Here is a 17,437-nt window from a genome sequence, read left to right as displayed (position 1 = left end):
ATAACAATTCCCAAATCCTTCTCGTGTGTGGTTATCCCTAATTCACTACCATTTAGGGTGTAAGTTGCTTGTGCATTTTTTAACCCGAAGTGCATAACTTTGCATTTCTCTACGTTAAATTTCATCTGCCATTTTAGTGCCCTGTCTTTTGTGTATTTTTGTCACACCTACTATATGTGACAAATATAATATTTTTTGCTTTCTAATAAGATTTCACATCCTGTGAGAAATAGTGCAAAAAATGTGTGCTCTCTAAAGCTTTTAATTTCCTCATTATTTCTATACAGGATGATCAAATGAATAAAAAAATAAATATAATGTATGTCCATTTGCATAATATTCATTTTTAAGTTTGCTTGACCAGCACTCTGTAGACAAAACTCCTATTTTCTTATTCGTATGTGCTAGCTGTGCACCCTATGTTTCCTATAAATGTTATGCTACAAATTTTTTCAAACAGAAATTGCATAGTACTGAAGCCTAAAGAGTGCATTGAACCCAACTTAAAAATATAATTAACATAAATAAAAGATCATTCCAGCCACAATTCTGAGATAGACTGGCAAATAGAAAATAAATTAAAAAAAAAAAAAGTGGTTTGCTATTTTTTTTCAAAGATATAACTGCATCTTGCTTTTTGATGACTTGTTAAACTATATTGAAAAAAAACATTTGCTTCTCACAACCAGCATTCTGCAAACCAGAAAATGCCAAAAGGAGTAAATGCCCACCAAACCTTGAGATCAGCAAGTAGTACCTGCCATGGTTTAATGGTAATGGGATCTCTACACTCATCATGAGATAAGGGTTTGTTGTTAGGTGTACATAGGTTAAATTGATTGATGGCATGGGCAATTACATATACTGCATCATACACCAAGTAGTGGATCCTAAAATCAAATTCATCATATTCAAATTCTTTGTTTTTGAATGTCTCTAGTTTCTCATGCCCTGTACACAACAAGGTCTTATTCTCTCCACCAGTCCAACTGCAATCGTGCACAATTTCCCACAAATCTGGTAAAAAGATGTCATCTGGAATTAAGGTGGATGGTTGAATGGCCAAAAGATACTCCTTAAATCCCTTCATTTCCACTTGACTGTATGAAAATCCAAGGGTTCCCATCATTATATGACTATACATTGTTATGGAAACAATAGGTGAATTGGACCATCCAGTACATGCCACCCAGATTTTTCCTGTGTCTTCCTTTTCTATCAATAAATCTGCAAGACGATTAATCAAAGGGTCCCTTGAGAAGATGATAACAACCATAGCAGATGAATGAATGACTATATTTTTGATGAACTGCATCTTTTTCATAGAAGTTTCTGTTCCAAATACTTCATGGTAAGCCAGACAAACACCCAAACTATTCAGCTCCATTTTTAAAATTTGCGATCCAGAGATTCCAAAGTCATCATCAAGAGAGAGCAAGCCAACCCAGTTCCACCCCATGTATGACACCAGTCTTGCCAATGCACGGGACTGTTTTCCATCACTTGGAATAGTGCGGAATAAAGAAGGGTACAAGAAGTGGTTGTTTGGAGAGGATGCAGAGGCAAGGTAACTAACCTACAAGGGCAAAGAAAGTAATACAAGTCCTGTTTATTCTCAAGCATGAATACTGTAGATCCAAAATGAACTTTTTCAATCATCTAAATAGAGGGAAGATGGCACTTTTTTGGGACCAAAACACTTTTTTATCTATTAATATCTGTGACAGTCTTGGTTCAAAAGCGTAATGTAAACCAAAGTCTGAATACTATAGTAGTGATGGTTGTATTAAAATAATTGTAACCTTAGTTTAATCAGTGATTAAAAAGGACCAATAAAATAATGGCCATTTTTGGTCATGGCAGTATCAATAGAGTGCCTAGGACAGAAACCAGGTTGATGAAATCAGAAAACTGAAATTATGTTCCATGTTACATGTTATGTTCCATGTTACATGTTATGTTGCTAATTTGTATCAGTGATTTATTGGCTTCAAATAAGCCTTTTGTCTGTTCTGTTCAAATTGATGTAATTACTGCCATTAAAGGCTTATTAGAAGCATGTATATATATATATATATATATATATATATATATATATATATATATATATATAGATATCACTTTGAATTATATTGAAGCACATGTATTGGCCTTTTTTCATTGACTAAACCTGTTAGTCATTAATAAAAAAGCCTATAGGAGTCACTATGATCTCCACGTTAGTACAAGAGATTTTTAAGAACCTCCCCATGCCCATATTCGCCAGTGGCTGCTAGCTGTAATAAAAGGCTAGTGACTGATCAGCCATTGCATCTAGTACAAGCGCTAACCATTCCCCCACATGTGGGCATCAGTTGAGGCTTAAATTTAAAGAAAGGGTTGATTAGATCATTGTCAGGAGGTTATTTTTCGAGCAGCCAACCTGTTTAACAGCTGGATATACTGAATCATTTCCAACAATGTTTTTCCCAATATAATGAAATTAAGGCCCTTGTCTTGTAATATGTAATGTATAGGTGGAGAACTCTTTACGTATTTGCATTTAATAAAGCTTGTAGTAAACATTGTGGCTTGCTGAGACACAAAAAAAACTTAATAGCCCTTAAAAATATAATAGGGTTGGGTTTGATAAAATTTTACAAAAAAAAGAGGATAAAAAAAAAGATCAAAATGGAAAACTAGGATACATCTACCTGAGGGTATCGATATACACCCAATAAAGTTGCCAAAGCAAAAGATGTGGTTGATATAGCATCCCCTACAATAGCTAGAGGAACACTTGGATGGCACTGGTAGTTGAGAATAGGGCTGTCTTCACCAGAAAGGGTCCAGAGTGTTCCCCAAAAAGTTTGAGAAATATGCACACAGGTATCAAATATTTGAAATCCCAGAGAGATATTTGGAAGTAAAGTTTTATCCTTATTAATTTCGTCAATGGCAAATCTCATTGCCTGCATCCAAGAATAAGACACTGTGCTGTATCTGAAAGAAGATTGAGAAACCTTAAATAAAGAAGGCATATCATTAAATAAAAAACTGTATGAAATAAAAAGCCCACATTGTTCTGTGTTACAACAATGTTTTTAAAACTCACATTACTCAAGTCTTTCGATAACCAGCAAACTATTTAGGTTAGCTTTAAACTGCTCGGATAACTAGTGTAAATAGAAACAGAAAGCAAAAACACACACCCAGATTAAAAACAATACTCTCCTGGTGCGCAACCATCCAGAATGGCTAGAGACAGGGTTCTCCAAAGGGTGAGACAAATTCTTGCTTATGTGACAACAAATTGCCCTTTTTATAATTGTGTATATTGACGTAAGAATGGTGGAGCATTACAAAGAGAGAGAGAGAAAAAAAATGGGATACAGAGGGAATGCTGCTGTCCTATTTAGGAAAATACCTCTTACCTAAAAGTGCAGTTTCCATATAGTACTGAATACCCTATATATACAGGTTCTATGAATTTAACAACGAACAATGCACTCATAACACCATATGTGAGATCAAAAGAAAAGACTAACCATAAACAATTGTGAAAAAGCTTACAATTTATGAATTGCTTAATACTTAAAAAAATATCAATAATGTAAATGATGCTAAACAGTGTAGATAAAAATATGGATATAAAAAGTAACAAAATTAGTAGGACCTTCACTTTCCTTTTTAAATGTTCACTGTCATCTGCTCAAAACAGCTGTGTTGTCCTGTATGCAGTGTCCGAACCGCATCTGGGATGGTTCAGTGTAAAGCTATCTAGAATTCCCTTCTTGTCTTCTAGACAGGGTAGTGAAAGTGTCCTTCTGGATATCTACTCTGTTCAAATGTGTTTTGCCTGTGCTGGGTGTTATCGATCATACCATTTTTTATTTTTTTTACTGAGCCCCCTGACTGCTTAACTTTTTCAGTGAGGAGGGTTCTCATCTCTATTCCCTAGTGCTCCACTGGTTGGTTGAAGATGGCTCTGAATGGCCCCTTTTAGTGAGCAGCACAGAGCTGTGTAGGAAGATCTGTAGATCTCCCCACATACCCATGAAGCTGCAGGGGGGCTCGACAGAGCCAGTACTGTAATGGTAGCACTGGCACTGCTGTGTGGAGAGCCATTGCAAATTAAATTAGTTTACAATAAAAGAACTTCATAAACAATGGTTAAAATTCTGTACAAATGATAGTGGGGTATGGCTGCATAATTTGGTAATCATGTATACTTGAATAATGGTATGAGGGCCAGCCTTAGGGGCGAGTGAGCTGTGCAGCCAAACAGGACGCCATGGCTGCTGGGCCACCAGATGACCGACCTAGTTTACACAAGCAGAGGCCGTTGGTGCAGTGGCAAATTTCAAAAGCAAGCCACAAGTAAGAGGGCAGGGGCAGAGCTAAATGTGTCCTGTACCGACTGCCCAGTTGCTGCTGCACATTGATTTGTAGCAGGAAGGAGTCCTTGCTTCCCCAACAACTAGGCACCAGGAACTGCAGTGCTTCCACTCCTCCCCCAGTGATCATAATGGAAAAAGGTAACTGTCTGTTAATGTGTGTGTGTGTGTGTGTGACTGTCTCCCTGTAAGTGTGTGTGCATGTGTATATGTGTGTGTGTGTGTGTGTGTGACTGTCTCCCTGTAACTTTGTGAGTGTGACTGTCAGCCTGTAACTGTGTGTGCCTGACTGTCTGCCTGTAACTGTGTGTGACTGTTTGTGACTGTGTGTGTGACTGTCTGCCTGTGACTGTGATAAAGATAGAGGAACAGCGCAAACGTAAAAATACATTTTTAAATGTTGTAACGCTGCTTAAAATCACCTATCTCAGTAACAAATCTGGGGATTCAGTTCATATTCAAAGTAACAGGCCCTGGGGTTTCTAGTTACAACCCTGGTAAGAGTGATATATTATGCATTTTACATTGACCATTTTCAAGATCATCGCACTCAAGCAGCACAGTCCCCCCAACACCAATGCACATTCATATCCTGCATGGTTATATATCTGCCTGTCTGCAGTTCTTCAAACCGGGTTCTAGTTCCCTCTAGTTCTTTCCTGAAGGCAAGCAGAATATATTATATACAGTTTTTTTTATTATCATTATTAATATTTTCATTTATAAAGCACCAACATATTCTGCAATACTTTACAATTGAAGGCTCAAAAAAAAAAAAACTCAAGAAATAAAAATTAAAAAATAAATATTATTTTTTATAGCTTTAAATGCTCTTGCAGATTATTATTATTATTGCAGATTATTATTTTACATGCTTACGTGTGACATGTCATGGAAGGTGAAATGTGCTGGAATTAGTGCTGGAATGGGGGCATCATGGACTTGAATCTGAACATTAAAATGGTCTTCATTACAATATTTGAATTTGCGTTTCTGGTGTCTAGTGCTTAGCAGAGCATGTGCATGACCACATCTGTATATTTTCCACATGCATTATTACATCAAAATGTCACCAAATCCATCTTCACAAGAACAACATAATTCCAGCCTTACTAAAGATGCCACTTTATGGGTCGTGATGCAAAGAGTGTGTGGAATGGCTTGGAACAAAGCATCCAATCTTTGTTCCAAGCCATTCCACACACTCTTTGCATCTGTACAATGGGCCTCAGACTTATTTGGATCCCTCCTGTTGTTACTGATTGCACAGATCACATACATATTAGTATATACAGATTCAAAAACACCTTTGACATCAGATATTATGGACTTTGTTTCCCATAATGTTGAGCAAGGTCGCAGGGATGCTATATGTGTCTCCCTGACCAAATGCTGTGATTATGGCACCTGGAATAATCATGGGGGATTGATAGGAAAATTAGGAGACATTTATGGGACAGCTTGAGGAAACAGCAGCAATGCATCACAAAATATTATGCAGTTTGTGTATATAACAAAGTGTAGGCCTTTAGCCTCAGCTCAAATATGGCCCTAGTTTGAACTCTCATAGTATCAAGTTAAAAGGAATATGACTAGGATCTCAATTTTCGCACACAAAATGTTGCTCTCCAAGCATCTGCTGACTGTTTATATGGTCCAATTTACTACACTCTGGATGCAACAAGGTGCACCTATGTTTTGAAATTATAGAAATCAAATTTTTGGAAATCCACTAGATGGAAAGACAGACAACAGCCATGAATGGCAGGACAGAAGAGTACCTGGTGGTATTAAGGACATGGCTGGTCTATCTCGGTACTTGGGCATGACCCCTCTTAATATGGGCATGTTTAACCTGACATTCTTGATCGAGGTGGAGGGACCCCTCACTCCTCACCTTCAAATATATTTTTTCTCTCTTTCGTTTCAGATTTGGCTCCTATGGAATATTTTTACATTTCTATAAAATGAACTAGCATTTTCATGTTTTCAGTTGAGCTTCTATTTAAATTAGCTTTTTTCTATATTCAGGTTAAAATAGACATCTGAGATTAGTTTGTCTGAATTGAGAATAGTTTTGAACATCTTGACAAGGAGCCATTAATGAGTTGTATGTAATGCGGTCTCTCCTCCTTTATATATAATATATTCCTCTTAAAATTATCTGAAAATGTATAATTTACTACAAGAGTCAGACTTACGAATCACATATAGCAGGCAGTTTCCTCTCTCTGAATGAATTCTTTGTATCCTTCCAATATGTATGAATTGGGAATAGCCCTCCAATCATAACATCTCCTTTTTGTATGTATCCTTTCTGCCGGGGGCTGTAGAGGGAGCAAGGAGAGAACTGTCCAAAAGAAGCAAGTGATAGAAGAAAACAGAAGTAGAGGATGGTTCCCAGGATCATTCTAGAGACAGAGAAGCAGTAAAAGAAGATAAATTATATGTGTATATATATATATCGATTTCAAGGAAATTGAAGATGGCATTAAACATTCAAGGACATTTTGAAGGAATATAATTTATGTTGTCCCATGTTTTGAATAATGATAACTATCATGTATTTTTTTTTATATAAAGTATACATTATATATTTTCTATGTATACTTAATTTATTTCTAGAAATGGTTTAATTTTTTTATTTATTGTTTACTTTCTTTTAATCGTTTTTATTTATTTTTTTAAATTTTTAAGTAAGCATTTATCTACATATTTTTGCAGTGTATAGTTACTGATATTATTATTTTTTATTATTATTTATAAAGTGACAAGTTCCGTAGCACTGTACAATGAATTATGAAATTCTGTTAACCTCAAAGATGTTGAGATACATGAAAGAAAATCTCAGAAAAAGAATCAAGAGGACAGAAAGAAGTGAAATAGATAGAATACTTGGAAAATATTAAAGTTAAATTATTCTTGATTCTCATTCTCCTATCCTTTTTTTTGCCTATTTTATTTTATTATTATTAATTTCAATCTCACCCCTTTTTTTTCTGCCTCATCAGCATCTATATCTTTTTTCATGTTTTTCTATTATTTATTCCTCAAACTTTCTTTTATCATCAGTTTAGTTTCTTCTATTTTGTATTTCTTTATATTTGATATTTTTTTTTTCGGTTTTCTACTTTATTCTTTGACTTTCCTCTCGTTTGTTCATACATATTTTCTCATTGACCTCTTTTTATTCCATGTCTTATAGTTTTGAGATCCTATCCCACAAATGTACAATCTGAAGGGGGAACAGATCTTGTGCAAGGTACAGGGAAAGACGTAGAAGACAAGAGCTTTAGAACAAATGCCTAAAAAAGGGATGCGGGTGGAGTTGACCGGAAATACTATGAAAATAAACAGGATAATAAAGTTAAAAATGAAGAATATTGTAAAAGAAAATGGAGAAATGCAGAAATAGTTCGAAATGATGACTAATGAATGAAAATGTTCTGTAGCTAAGAAAATAATGGTAGACCAGGCTGTTATAGTAATAGCATTGATGATGTGCACCTGTCGATTACATTTGAATGGCATCTACTTACTAGCCTACCTGTCCTTTAATTTCCCAGCCTAAAATTATAGCGGACGTACAGTGAATCGGAGCTCAAAATCAAGTTCTGATATAGTGGCAACATTCAACAATTCATTCCTATTGGTTTGTGCTACAAGTTGCAGGGAGCCTTGGGCAGCTGCTTGTGAATTCTTTAATATCTGTTGTCTTTATAGTGATGCTACAGAGACTAAACAAGTCCGAAACAGATAAAAACATTTTAGCAATACATTGGCAAAGAATTTGACTAAATTGTTGCATCGATAAAACTGTGATGAACATATTTATTATAACTTTATTTTTACTTTTGTAAGTGTCCCTGTGCATCTGCATATCTGAGGAGTAGAGAGAAACGTGACCATGATCTCTCTACATAATACATCTTGCAGACAGTTTAGGACAGTTTAGGTGGTTGACATGTAGATTTTTTACACTCTCTGCAGAGCATTAAACTACTGATTACACCATGGCACAGAAATCACAAAAAGACCCAATTATAAATGTATGACCCCCTCCTGTATATATTGACTTAAGCCCATCTCAAAACCTAGCTTTATACCATACCACAAGTTAACCCTAAACCCAAATGTGTTCTTTGAATCACACTGAGACATCTACAGGTTTTTTAATAAAGTGAGAATTCAAAGTGAATTTCAATTAGCCGAACTTAAGGTTTTTTAATAAAGTGAGAATTCAAAGTGAATTTCAATTAGCCGAACTGGCTACTATAGTCTTAAATTTGAAATTCATTCTGAACAGAATTTGAATTTCATCAAATATTTGCAGGGTTGTGCACTAAAGTGAGAATTCAGAGTATTACATGAAATTGTATAAATATAAACCTGCTGTATTAACCCCAAACCATGCTTTATTAACCCATCGCCGTACTAAATAAAAAAATCTGCACTCAAAGCAATACCCCAACACTGTGCTGTATAACTCATATAAAAAAAGTGCATTAAGGTGGTACTCTCTCAAATTATATAATTGCATGTGTTATGTCTTCATCAGTATTACAGGTGATTTAAGACTAACAATGAAATACTACAAGAAATTAGACCTGGGGTTTTTTCAGGTTTCCGATCCCTGTCATGCCCCCTGCACCAAGGCTTAACCGTATTTTTCCTGGCCACAGATATATGATATATTTGACAATCGTTTTATATAAATTACTCTTTTCAAACTAGCACAGAGTACAATGATGAGTTCGTGTGCACTCTACTGGGCAAAATGTCCATGCACCTGGACTAAATATCCACTTGTCAAAGGCTAAATGGGTATTGAAAATGTTGAGCCCTGTAATAATGTATTAACATGGAGAATTAGAATGTGTATTATTTTCTTTTGATAATGTCTTTCTTTTTCCTTTAATTTCATTATTTCTATATCTGCCCCATGTTTATTTTCTTACCTTTATTTGGAGATATCCCGCAGTATGTGGTCTGGAGTGAATCATTCAAAGCCACACCGTAACTAACTACGTTTTGAGGCTGAACTTATATAGCCATCACTATTTACTGGGATTCACTGCCTAACCCATAGGGATAAAACTTCTAATTGGACTTAATATTTCTTGCATGCAATTATATTGTTATTCAAGGGAAAGTGTCATAATCATTTGAAAAGATAATTGTCTTTACTTATCCCAGCAGAATCCTCCTTAACTCTTGCCTGACAGACAAAGATCCTAAGTGATTTATCACTGCAGACCTAGCTATATCATAGCATAATGTATTACATATCATTGTAATGTATGAAGGCTTGCAGTTAAGGTCAACAGAACACCAGTTCCCATTACATTTTGGTGTCTCTGACCAAGCAGCTGATTCCGAGAGGGTTCTTTTGATACAAAACAATGCTGAGAGAAGGCATGGCTTGACTAAACTTGAGAACGACCGACATTTCTATAAGCTTGTGAGACTTCTCTAAACTGTCCACCATAACCAGCGGCAAACATTATTAAACACATCACACTCCTCTACAGTCAAAATAGTATTAGAAGATACCATCATTGATATTGAGCTATAGAAGCAACCGTAATTTGTGGACTTCCCCCTCAAACTCACCCTCAGGACCATGATAGACCTGATTTTACTTGCACTGTGCAGTTAAAGCACAACTGTAATCAAGCTTTCACTATTAATTTTTTTCAAAAGTTTATTACATTTAATAAAACGTATAGATATTTTTAAATGATTTATATTATTATTATTATTTTTTTATCTGACTAAGCAGCCATGTTGAGTCACAGTCTACTGTTATCTGTCCAACTTCTGCACAACCTAACGTGCTGCCTGCTGCAGTTTCGCGCAAAGCTATCACAGCAGCAGGGAAGTTAGGTTGCTCAGCATTTGGTCACATAACAGTTGACTCTGACTCAACATGGCTGCTTAGTCAGATAAAAAGTGGAATCTTCTAAAAATAAATAAATCAATATGCATAATTTAAAAAAGTTTCAGTTCAGTTCCGACACAAACTGGAAAAGTGTTTTCCTCCTCTTCTATGTATGTTTCTCTTTGATGACTGCCTATTGCAAAGGGCAGAGCTTAAAACAATCAGTACTATTCAATAAAGTGAGAGTTGTCAGGAATTCAGAATGAATTCATAGTGAATTTCAAATTTAAGACTAATTTAGCTGATCTGGAGACATTTTCCAGTTCAGCTATTATTTCCTTAAATTTTAAATTCACTTTGAATTTACTTTGAATTTTTCACCTTAGACCCAATTCCACATCCATCTGAAACAAATCCACTTCATTTATACTCAGCTCTACCCGCCCACTCTGGTTGTCTTTAACTATATAGCATGCTCTGTTTGGAATCACAGTCAATCACCTCCTAATTCTATTCACCTGTTATCAGTTACTGCAATTATATGAATAATTCTCTGCCATCACCTACACAGTCCTCTGCTACATCTTGTCTAATCTACCCATATTAACCTTTAGACTGTAAGCTCACGGGCAGGGTCCTCCAGCTATTGTATTGGTCTGTTTATATTGTATTATCTTTTTCCCAATTGTACAGTGCTGCAGACTTTGTTGGCACTTTAAAAAGGAATAAATAAATTTAAAAAAAACCCAGAAAGTATAGCATAGCTGCCGTGGCTATTTTGGCCTTGTTACTGAACTGCAGCTCTGCCACTATGAAGATACATTCTTCTCCACTTAAGAGCGGTACTTACACTCCCTGGGGTTTCCCCTACCCTTCACCAGACACATCCCCAAAGAGCACCCACACTCCAAATCCAACCGGTGTCAGGGTAATTGTTGCATAGGCTGGGACACAACCTGGGGATGTTCTTCATGTGGAGGGGGACCATCCTCATGGTCCTCCCTCTCTCCTCAGCAATGCCAATGCATCCGCTGTTGCTCTGTCCCTTTTCATGACACGCCGCATGCGTGATTGATGACGTCATGGCCCTCCAAAACGTCTGAACTCAAATGTTTTGTGGGCGTGGCTACAAAATTAAAGAGCCATAATATTAAAGGTTCTCATAGGTCATTGCCCTATTGTGGTTCTAATTTTGGTTCCAAGCGTTGTATGCTCTGTGTATTTTTGGTTATTTGACCTTGGCTATTCTGACTATTCTCCTTTCTGTTATCCTGTGACTCGGCTTTTGTACCTCGATTCCCTGATTTCTGGTTTCCCTGACTCAACTTTTCTCTAACTATTCTCTGTCTATCAAATCTAAAGCCCGGCTACTCTAACGACTGGTATAAGTACTTCTATTACCATTCACACTCTATATGTTTGGTCACTTAATAATTGTGGCACCGGTGACTGAGCCTCACAAGGAAAGCCACAATCTTCCTAGTGGTCACTCTGGCTCCGATTGGTTCTAATTGCACACTGTGGATGCGGCAAGAACGATATTTTCACCGAAGGAGGTGGAAGGGATTGCTATCCAGGGATATGGGACATGTTATTTATGTTTTTCATGTGTTTTTGAGGTATATTGTAATGGTGCCCTGGTGTCTGAGAGATAATTAGCAGTTACTGATCTAGTTACCTCCCAGACTCAGAGGCACCAGGGTAGAATTTTCACTGTTCAAATCATGGATCCCCTCTTGAGGTCATGCGTTAAAAGTGTGCCTTGTTTCCAATAAAGCAGTTGTTTTTCACCCTTCACTAAGTCTCAGCTAGTATTTGGGTAAGACAGCTATAGTCACTCCAGGTTTATAGTGCCGAAAGAGAGAGACCCATGACGGAGATACTCAAGCGGTGGGCTGAGCTTTGTAACAGGTTTTACATTTGAAATTCCCTTTGAATTCACTCTGAATTCCCAACAATTCTCATGTTTCTAAATAGCCCTGAACGATTGACAAGGAGCCAAGATGGAAATGCCCAGTTGCAGAATGACAAGGTGTTGATTTGTAAATTAAATGTTATTTTTTTACACTACAGAAATATATATCTGCAAAATTTAGGGGATACTATCATATTAAACATAATAGTACCTAATATTAGAAGTCCTAGTACCCTTTTAAGCCCTTCATGACTGAGCATTTTCCAAAAGTCTTTAGATTTGTGCCTTTTTCTTCACGACTAAATGCGGGCACCCCCCTAATATAAATGTGCCCCACTACTTTTTTGACTGAGAGACACACGCCGTCATTGACACATGCCCTCTTGTTATGGTAGTTCTCCTTCTTTTAAATATAGTCTCCTCCTTTACTGTGTTGATTCTCTTTATGTATTTAAATGTTTCTATCATATCCCCCCCCGTCTCATCTTTCCTCCAAGCTATACATGTTAAGTTCCTTTAACCTTTCCTGGTAAGTTTTATCCTGGATCCATGAACCAGTTTGGGTATGTAACCAGACACCAAGGATTCATTAATTAGGGTTGCGACGGGTTTAGCAATTGCCGACACACTGAGCTTCAACAGCATTGCTGGGATTTGATCAGGTCCAGACTGGTTTTTAATTTTTAGATCATTAAGGTGTTTTTTAATGACACTAATAGGTACAGGTCTAAAAAGGAACTTGTCTATATTGGGCCTTTGCAAATTAAATGGGGCTTGAGCCACATTTGTAGTTTCAGGTTGTTTATAAGAAACATAGAAACGTAGAAACATAGAAACGTAGAATGTGACGGCAGATAAGAACCATTCGGCCCATCTAATCTGCCCAATATTTCAAAATACTTTTAATTAGTCCCTGGCCTTATCTTGAGTCTAGGATAACCTTATGATTATCCCACGCATGCCTAAACTCCCTCACTGTGTTAACCTCTACCACTGAGGCTGGAAGGCTATTCCATGCATCCACTACCCTCTCAGTAAAGTAATACTTCCTGAAATTACCGTATATACTCGAGTATAAGCCGACCTGAATATAAGCCGAGGCCCCTAATTTTACCCCCAAAAATTGGGAAAACTTATTGACTCGAGTATAAGACTAGGGTGGGAAATGCAGCAGCTACTGGTAAATTTCTAAATAAAATTAGATCCTAAAAAAAATATATTAATTGAATATTTATTTACAGTGTGTGTATAATGAATGCAGTGTGAGTGTATGAACGCAGTTTGAGTGTATGAATGCAGTGTGTGTATGAGTGCAGCGTGTGTATGAGTGCCGCGTGTGTGTATGAATGCAGCGTGTTTGTATGAATGCAGCGTGTGTGTATGAGTGCAGCGTGTATGAGTGCAGTGTGTGTGTATGAATGCAGCGTGTGTGTATGAGTGCAGCGTGTGTGTATGAGTGCAGCGTGTATGAGTGCAGTGTGTGTGTATGAATGCAGCGTGTGTATGAGTGCAGCGTGTATGAGTGCAGTGTGTGTGTGTATGAGTGGTGTGTGTGTGTGTGTTGCAGAGCCCTGGTGGGGGGTGGGCAATTTCTTTTAATTTTTGTAATTTTTTTTATTATTTATTATTATTTTATTTAATTTAATTATTATTATTTTTTAATTATGATTTATTATTTAATTTAATTATTATTATTTTTTTATTATGATTTATTACTTAATTTAATTATTATTATTTTTTATTATTACTATATATTTTTTTTGTCCCCCCTCCCTGCTTGATATATGGCAGGGAGGGGGGCTCTCCTTCCCTGGTGGTCCAGCATTGGCAGTTCAGTGGGGGGGAGAGGGGGGCTGGCAGAGCTGTAACTTACCTGTCCTGCAGCTCCTGTCAGCTCTCTCCTCCTCCGCGCCGTCCGTTCAGCTCTTCTGTCAGCTCACACTGTAAGTCTCGCGAGAGCCACGGCTCTCGCGAGATTTACACTGGGAGCTGACCGAGGTGCTGAACGGACGGCGCGGAGGAGGAGAGAGCTGACAGGAGCTGCAGGACAGGTAAGTTACAGCTCTGCCAGCACCCACAGCCCTTGTCTGTATTATGGCAATGCAAATTGCCATAATACAGACTATTGACTCAAGTATAAGCCGAGTTGGGAGTTTTCAGCAAAAAAAATGTGCTGAAAAACTCGGCTTATACTCGAGTATATACGGTATTTTTAAACCTTTGCCCCTCTAATTTAAGACTATGTCCTCTTGTTGTGGTAGTTTTTCTTCTTTTAAATATAGTCTCCTCCTTTACTGTGTTGATTCCCTTTATGTATTTAAAATGTTTCTATCTTATCCCCCCGTCTCGTCTTTCCTCCATCACTACGTGATTCAACAAAGAAGGGTGACAATTTTAATGGATGCAATGTGTTCCTTGCCAGGTGTGCTTTCCAAAGTGCTTCCCAAATGTCCATTGTCAAACCATTCTTGAACAGTTTGACATCTTACCTGGGGTTCATTGAGTGCCGCTCCCCACTTCCACTGCAGCCAGCTGTGAAATAAGCTCAGTGGTTCAAGCCTTCAGAGCTTAGCTCATTGGCCAAGACCAATCATTTGATGCTCTTAGCCTTAATGAGTTAGTGTGCAGTGCAGAACTTAGCTCAGGAGACCTAATGGACGCTCCTTACAGGAGCTTCTGGCTCTCTTGAAGCTGACGTGTAGACAAGGAGTGGCACCTGAGTAAGACCCAAAATATTTTTATAAAATATGGCATATTATATTACCTATGTGAGCCTGTATGCTTTTTGAAATTGTCTTTTCAAGATGCTTACACATGTCACCCTGTAACTACAAATCCAATCACAGTTTCCTTTTCCAGCAGATGTCAGGAACATGTAAATGTACACCTGGTGTAATTTAGTATATCTTATCTGAACACTGTATTATAACAAATCATTAATGAAAATGTTATTGCACACTTAAAGACAACTTTATTTTTAACATCTTCAAGTTTTTTTTTAAGATCCATGTGTAGGTTGTGAGTCTTTTTGAAAAAATGTCTTTCCATGCATGACTTGTTATAATACTGGGTATTATTGTGGTTGTACCACTTTTTTGTTCCCTAACAACCCTTGAAATACAAAATACCACATCTTAAGACTGGTCAGCTCTATTATAATAGAGTGTATCTCCTTTATGCATAGGTAAAAAAAAATGTCAGCTGTTTTTATTCCACAATTAGATCCATTTATTCACATGAATTAATATAATATATATCTGTTATAATAACCTGCTTAAATTATTTACTATACTTGATATCAAATGCTTATATTATAACTCTCTACTGACACAAATTCAATTTTATTGGATGTCATCTGCAGGTGAAGTTAGTTCCACTGCTATGAAAAGACTACATGCTTGTTTTCGGCAATGACCCTTTGACAAGAAGTTGTCCTCGTGTATTCCGGTCTGGTCTGAATATTATAATGTAAGACTTAGGCAGGAATATACAAACTTGGACTCCAGCACTAGATGATATGATGGCAAATATTTCTACGGAGACCATGTATTTACCCTGAGTGCTTAGATACGCAGGAACGAATGAGATCCAAACGCTCAGGAATATCAACATGGAAAATGTGATCCATTTGGCTTCATTGAAGTTATCAGGTAATTTCCTGGCCAGAAATGCTACCAAGAAGCTGATACATGCTAAGAATGCCAAATATCCCAGCATGCACCATAGCAAAGTGTCCGAACACTCATTACATTGGAACACAACGATCCCTTTCTTGATTCTGATATTTCTTTCAGGGAAAGGAGGGCAGCTAAGCATCCAGTAGAGGCTGATGAGTAATTGAATAAAAGTACAGATGGAAATAATTAAAGCAGGGACGTGAGGGCCCAACCACTTCCTCATGTTGCTATTAGGCTTGGTAGCTGTGAAGGCCATGACAACCATGATAGTCTTGGCCAAGACGGATGAAAGACTAAGTACAAAGATGACACCAAATGCCCCTTGGCGAAAAAGACATGTATATCTTTGGGGTTCCCCAATAAAAAGCAGAGAGCAGAGGAAACTCAGTGTTAAGGAGGTCAGCAGGAGGTAGGTAATATCACGATTATTGGCTTTTACTATGGGAGTGTCTTTATTTTTCAGAAATGTGCACAAGATGCTCACAGTGGTCAGGTAGAAGAAGATGGCAGCCAAGGTGAGAGTGATGCCCATGGGTTCCCAAAAAGAAAGAAACTCCACCATCTTTGGGATGCACTTAGTATTCTTCTCATTTGGCCAAGTCTCAGCATGGCATGGGTGACAGGTACTCAAATCTGAAATGGAGGTTAGATATTTATTGATAAAACTAATACAAATCAACAGACAAACTATTTGATGTTGATTATTGCAAAATAAATAGTTGTTTATGTTTGATAGATAAATGCAAAGCAGTTTTAAGGTCTGCTCTAAGACAACAGTAAAATAAAAGAAAAAGCAGAATATGTCTTCTCAGTCCCTTTGTTTCTGTTAGACTGTCTCCTTTTAAACATAAATTTATGTGAAAAAAGAGGAGACGTCTAACACAAATATTATAAAAAGAGTCAAAGCTACATTAAAGACAATTGAAGGAATCAGATTATCAGGAGCCTAATATAGCCCCTTTCCCAATTATTGCCAACCCCCAAAATAAAACAAAAAGCAAACATTAAAAAACTACATTTCACAAAGTGTGAAACATCTTAACGTAATATACTGTATTGTGAACTGAATGCTGGTTGGGTGTGTTCTATACACACACAACTGTTTTGCCTCGTGGAGCCCCTCTTTTTTGATATCCCTTTTTTCTTGCTTCTTCCTTTAATGGACTTAAAACCCTTTTCCTTTTTTTGAAAACCGTAAATATGTCTGTTTATTACCGCAATAAAACTTGTTTCTCTTGCACACTTTGTATGCAGTTATACTGATGCCTTCTATTTTTGATGCTACATACATTTGAACCTATTAATTAATAAATAATGTATTTTTCTACAAAAAATAAACTAAAAACAACGACCTACATTACACCCTGACTCCCCAATAATGTTACTAATCTGCCTGGAAGAAAAAGCAGACAGATAGATGGAGGGCAAACCTTACCCTAAAGCAGGGTTCTCCAAAGTCTGGCATTCAAGCTGTTGCTACAACTCCTTTGATTCTTTGAATGAAATAGATAGCCAGAGAATCATCTGTGTTGTAGTTCAGCAAGATCTGGAGGACCAGAGTTTTAGGAAACCCTGCCCTATATAGTGG

The 17,437-nt window shown here is 37.1% G+C and overlaps 1 protein-coding gene across 1 annotated transcript in view; it reads right to left on the bottom strand.

Annotated features, from left to right (window-relative positions):
• Positions 1-17,437, bottom strand: part of LOC134601889 (uncharacterized) — a 57,338-nt gene that overhangs the window by 9,834 nt on the left and 30,067 nt on the right. Inside the window, exons 7-11 of the mRNA XM_063446393.1 lie at positions 15,567-16,482; positions 14,841-14,888; positions 6,578-6,787; positions 2,694-2,982; positions 758-1,576 (exon numbers count right to left, since the gene is read on the bottom strand). Of these exons, the coding sequence (XP_063302463.1) occupies positions 758-1,576; positions 2,694-2,982; positions 6,578-6,787; positions 14,841-14,888; positions 15,567-16,482 (2,282 nt within the window). The remainder of the gene's footprint in view (positions 1-757; positions 1,577-2,693; positions 2,983-6,577; positions 6,788-14,840; positions 14,889-15,566; positions 16,483-17,437) is intronic.

The sequence above is a fragment of the Pelobates fuscus genome, chromosome 3 (genome assembly GCF_036172605.1).
Source record: "Pelobates fuscus isolate aPelFus1 chromosome 3, aPelFus1.pri, whole genome shotgun sequence".
NCBI lineage: Eukaryota > Metazoa > Chordata > Amphibia > Anura > Pelobatidae > Pelobates > Pelobates fuscus.
Note: the sequence above shows the minus strand (reverse complement) of the source record. Positions and strands in the feature narration are given on the sequence as shown.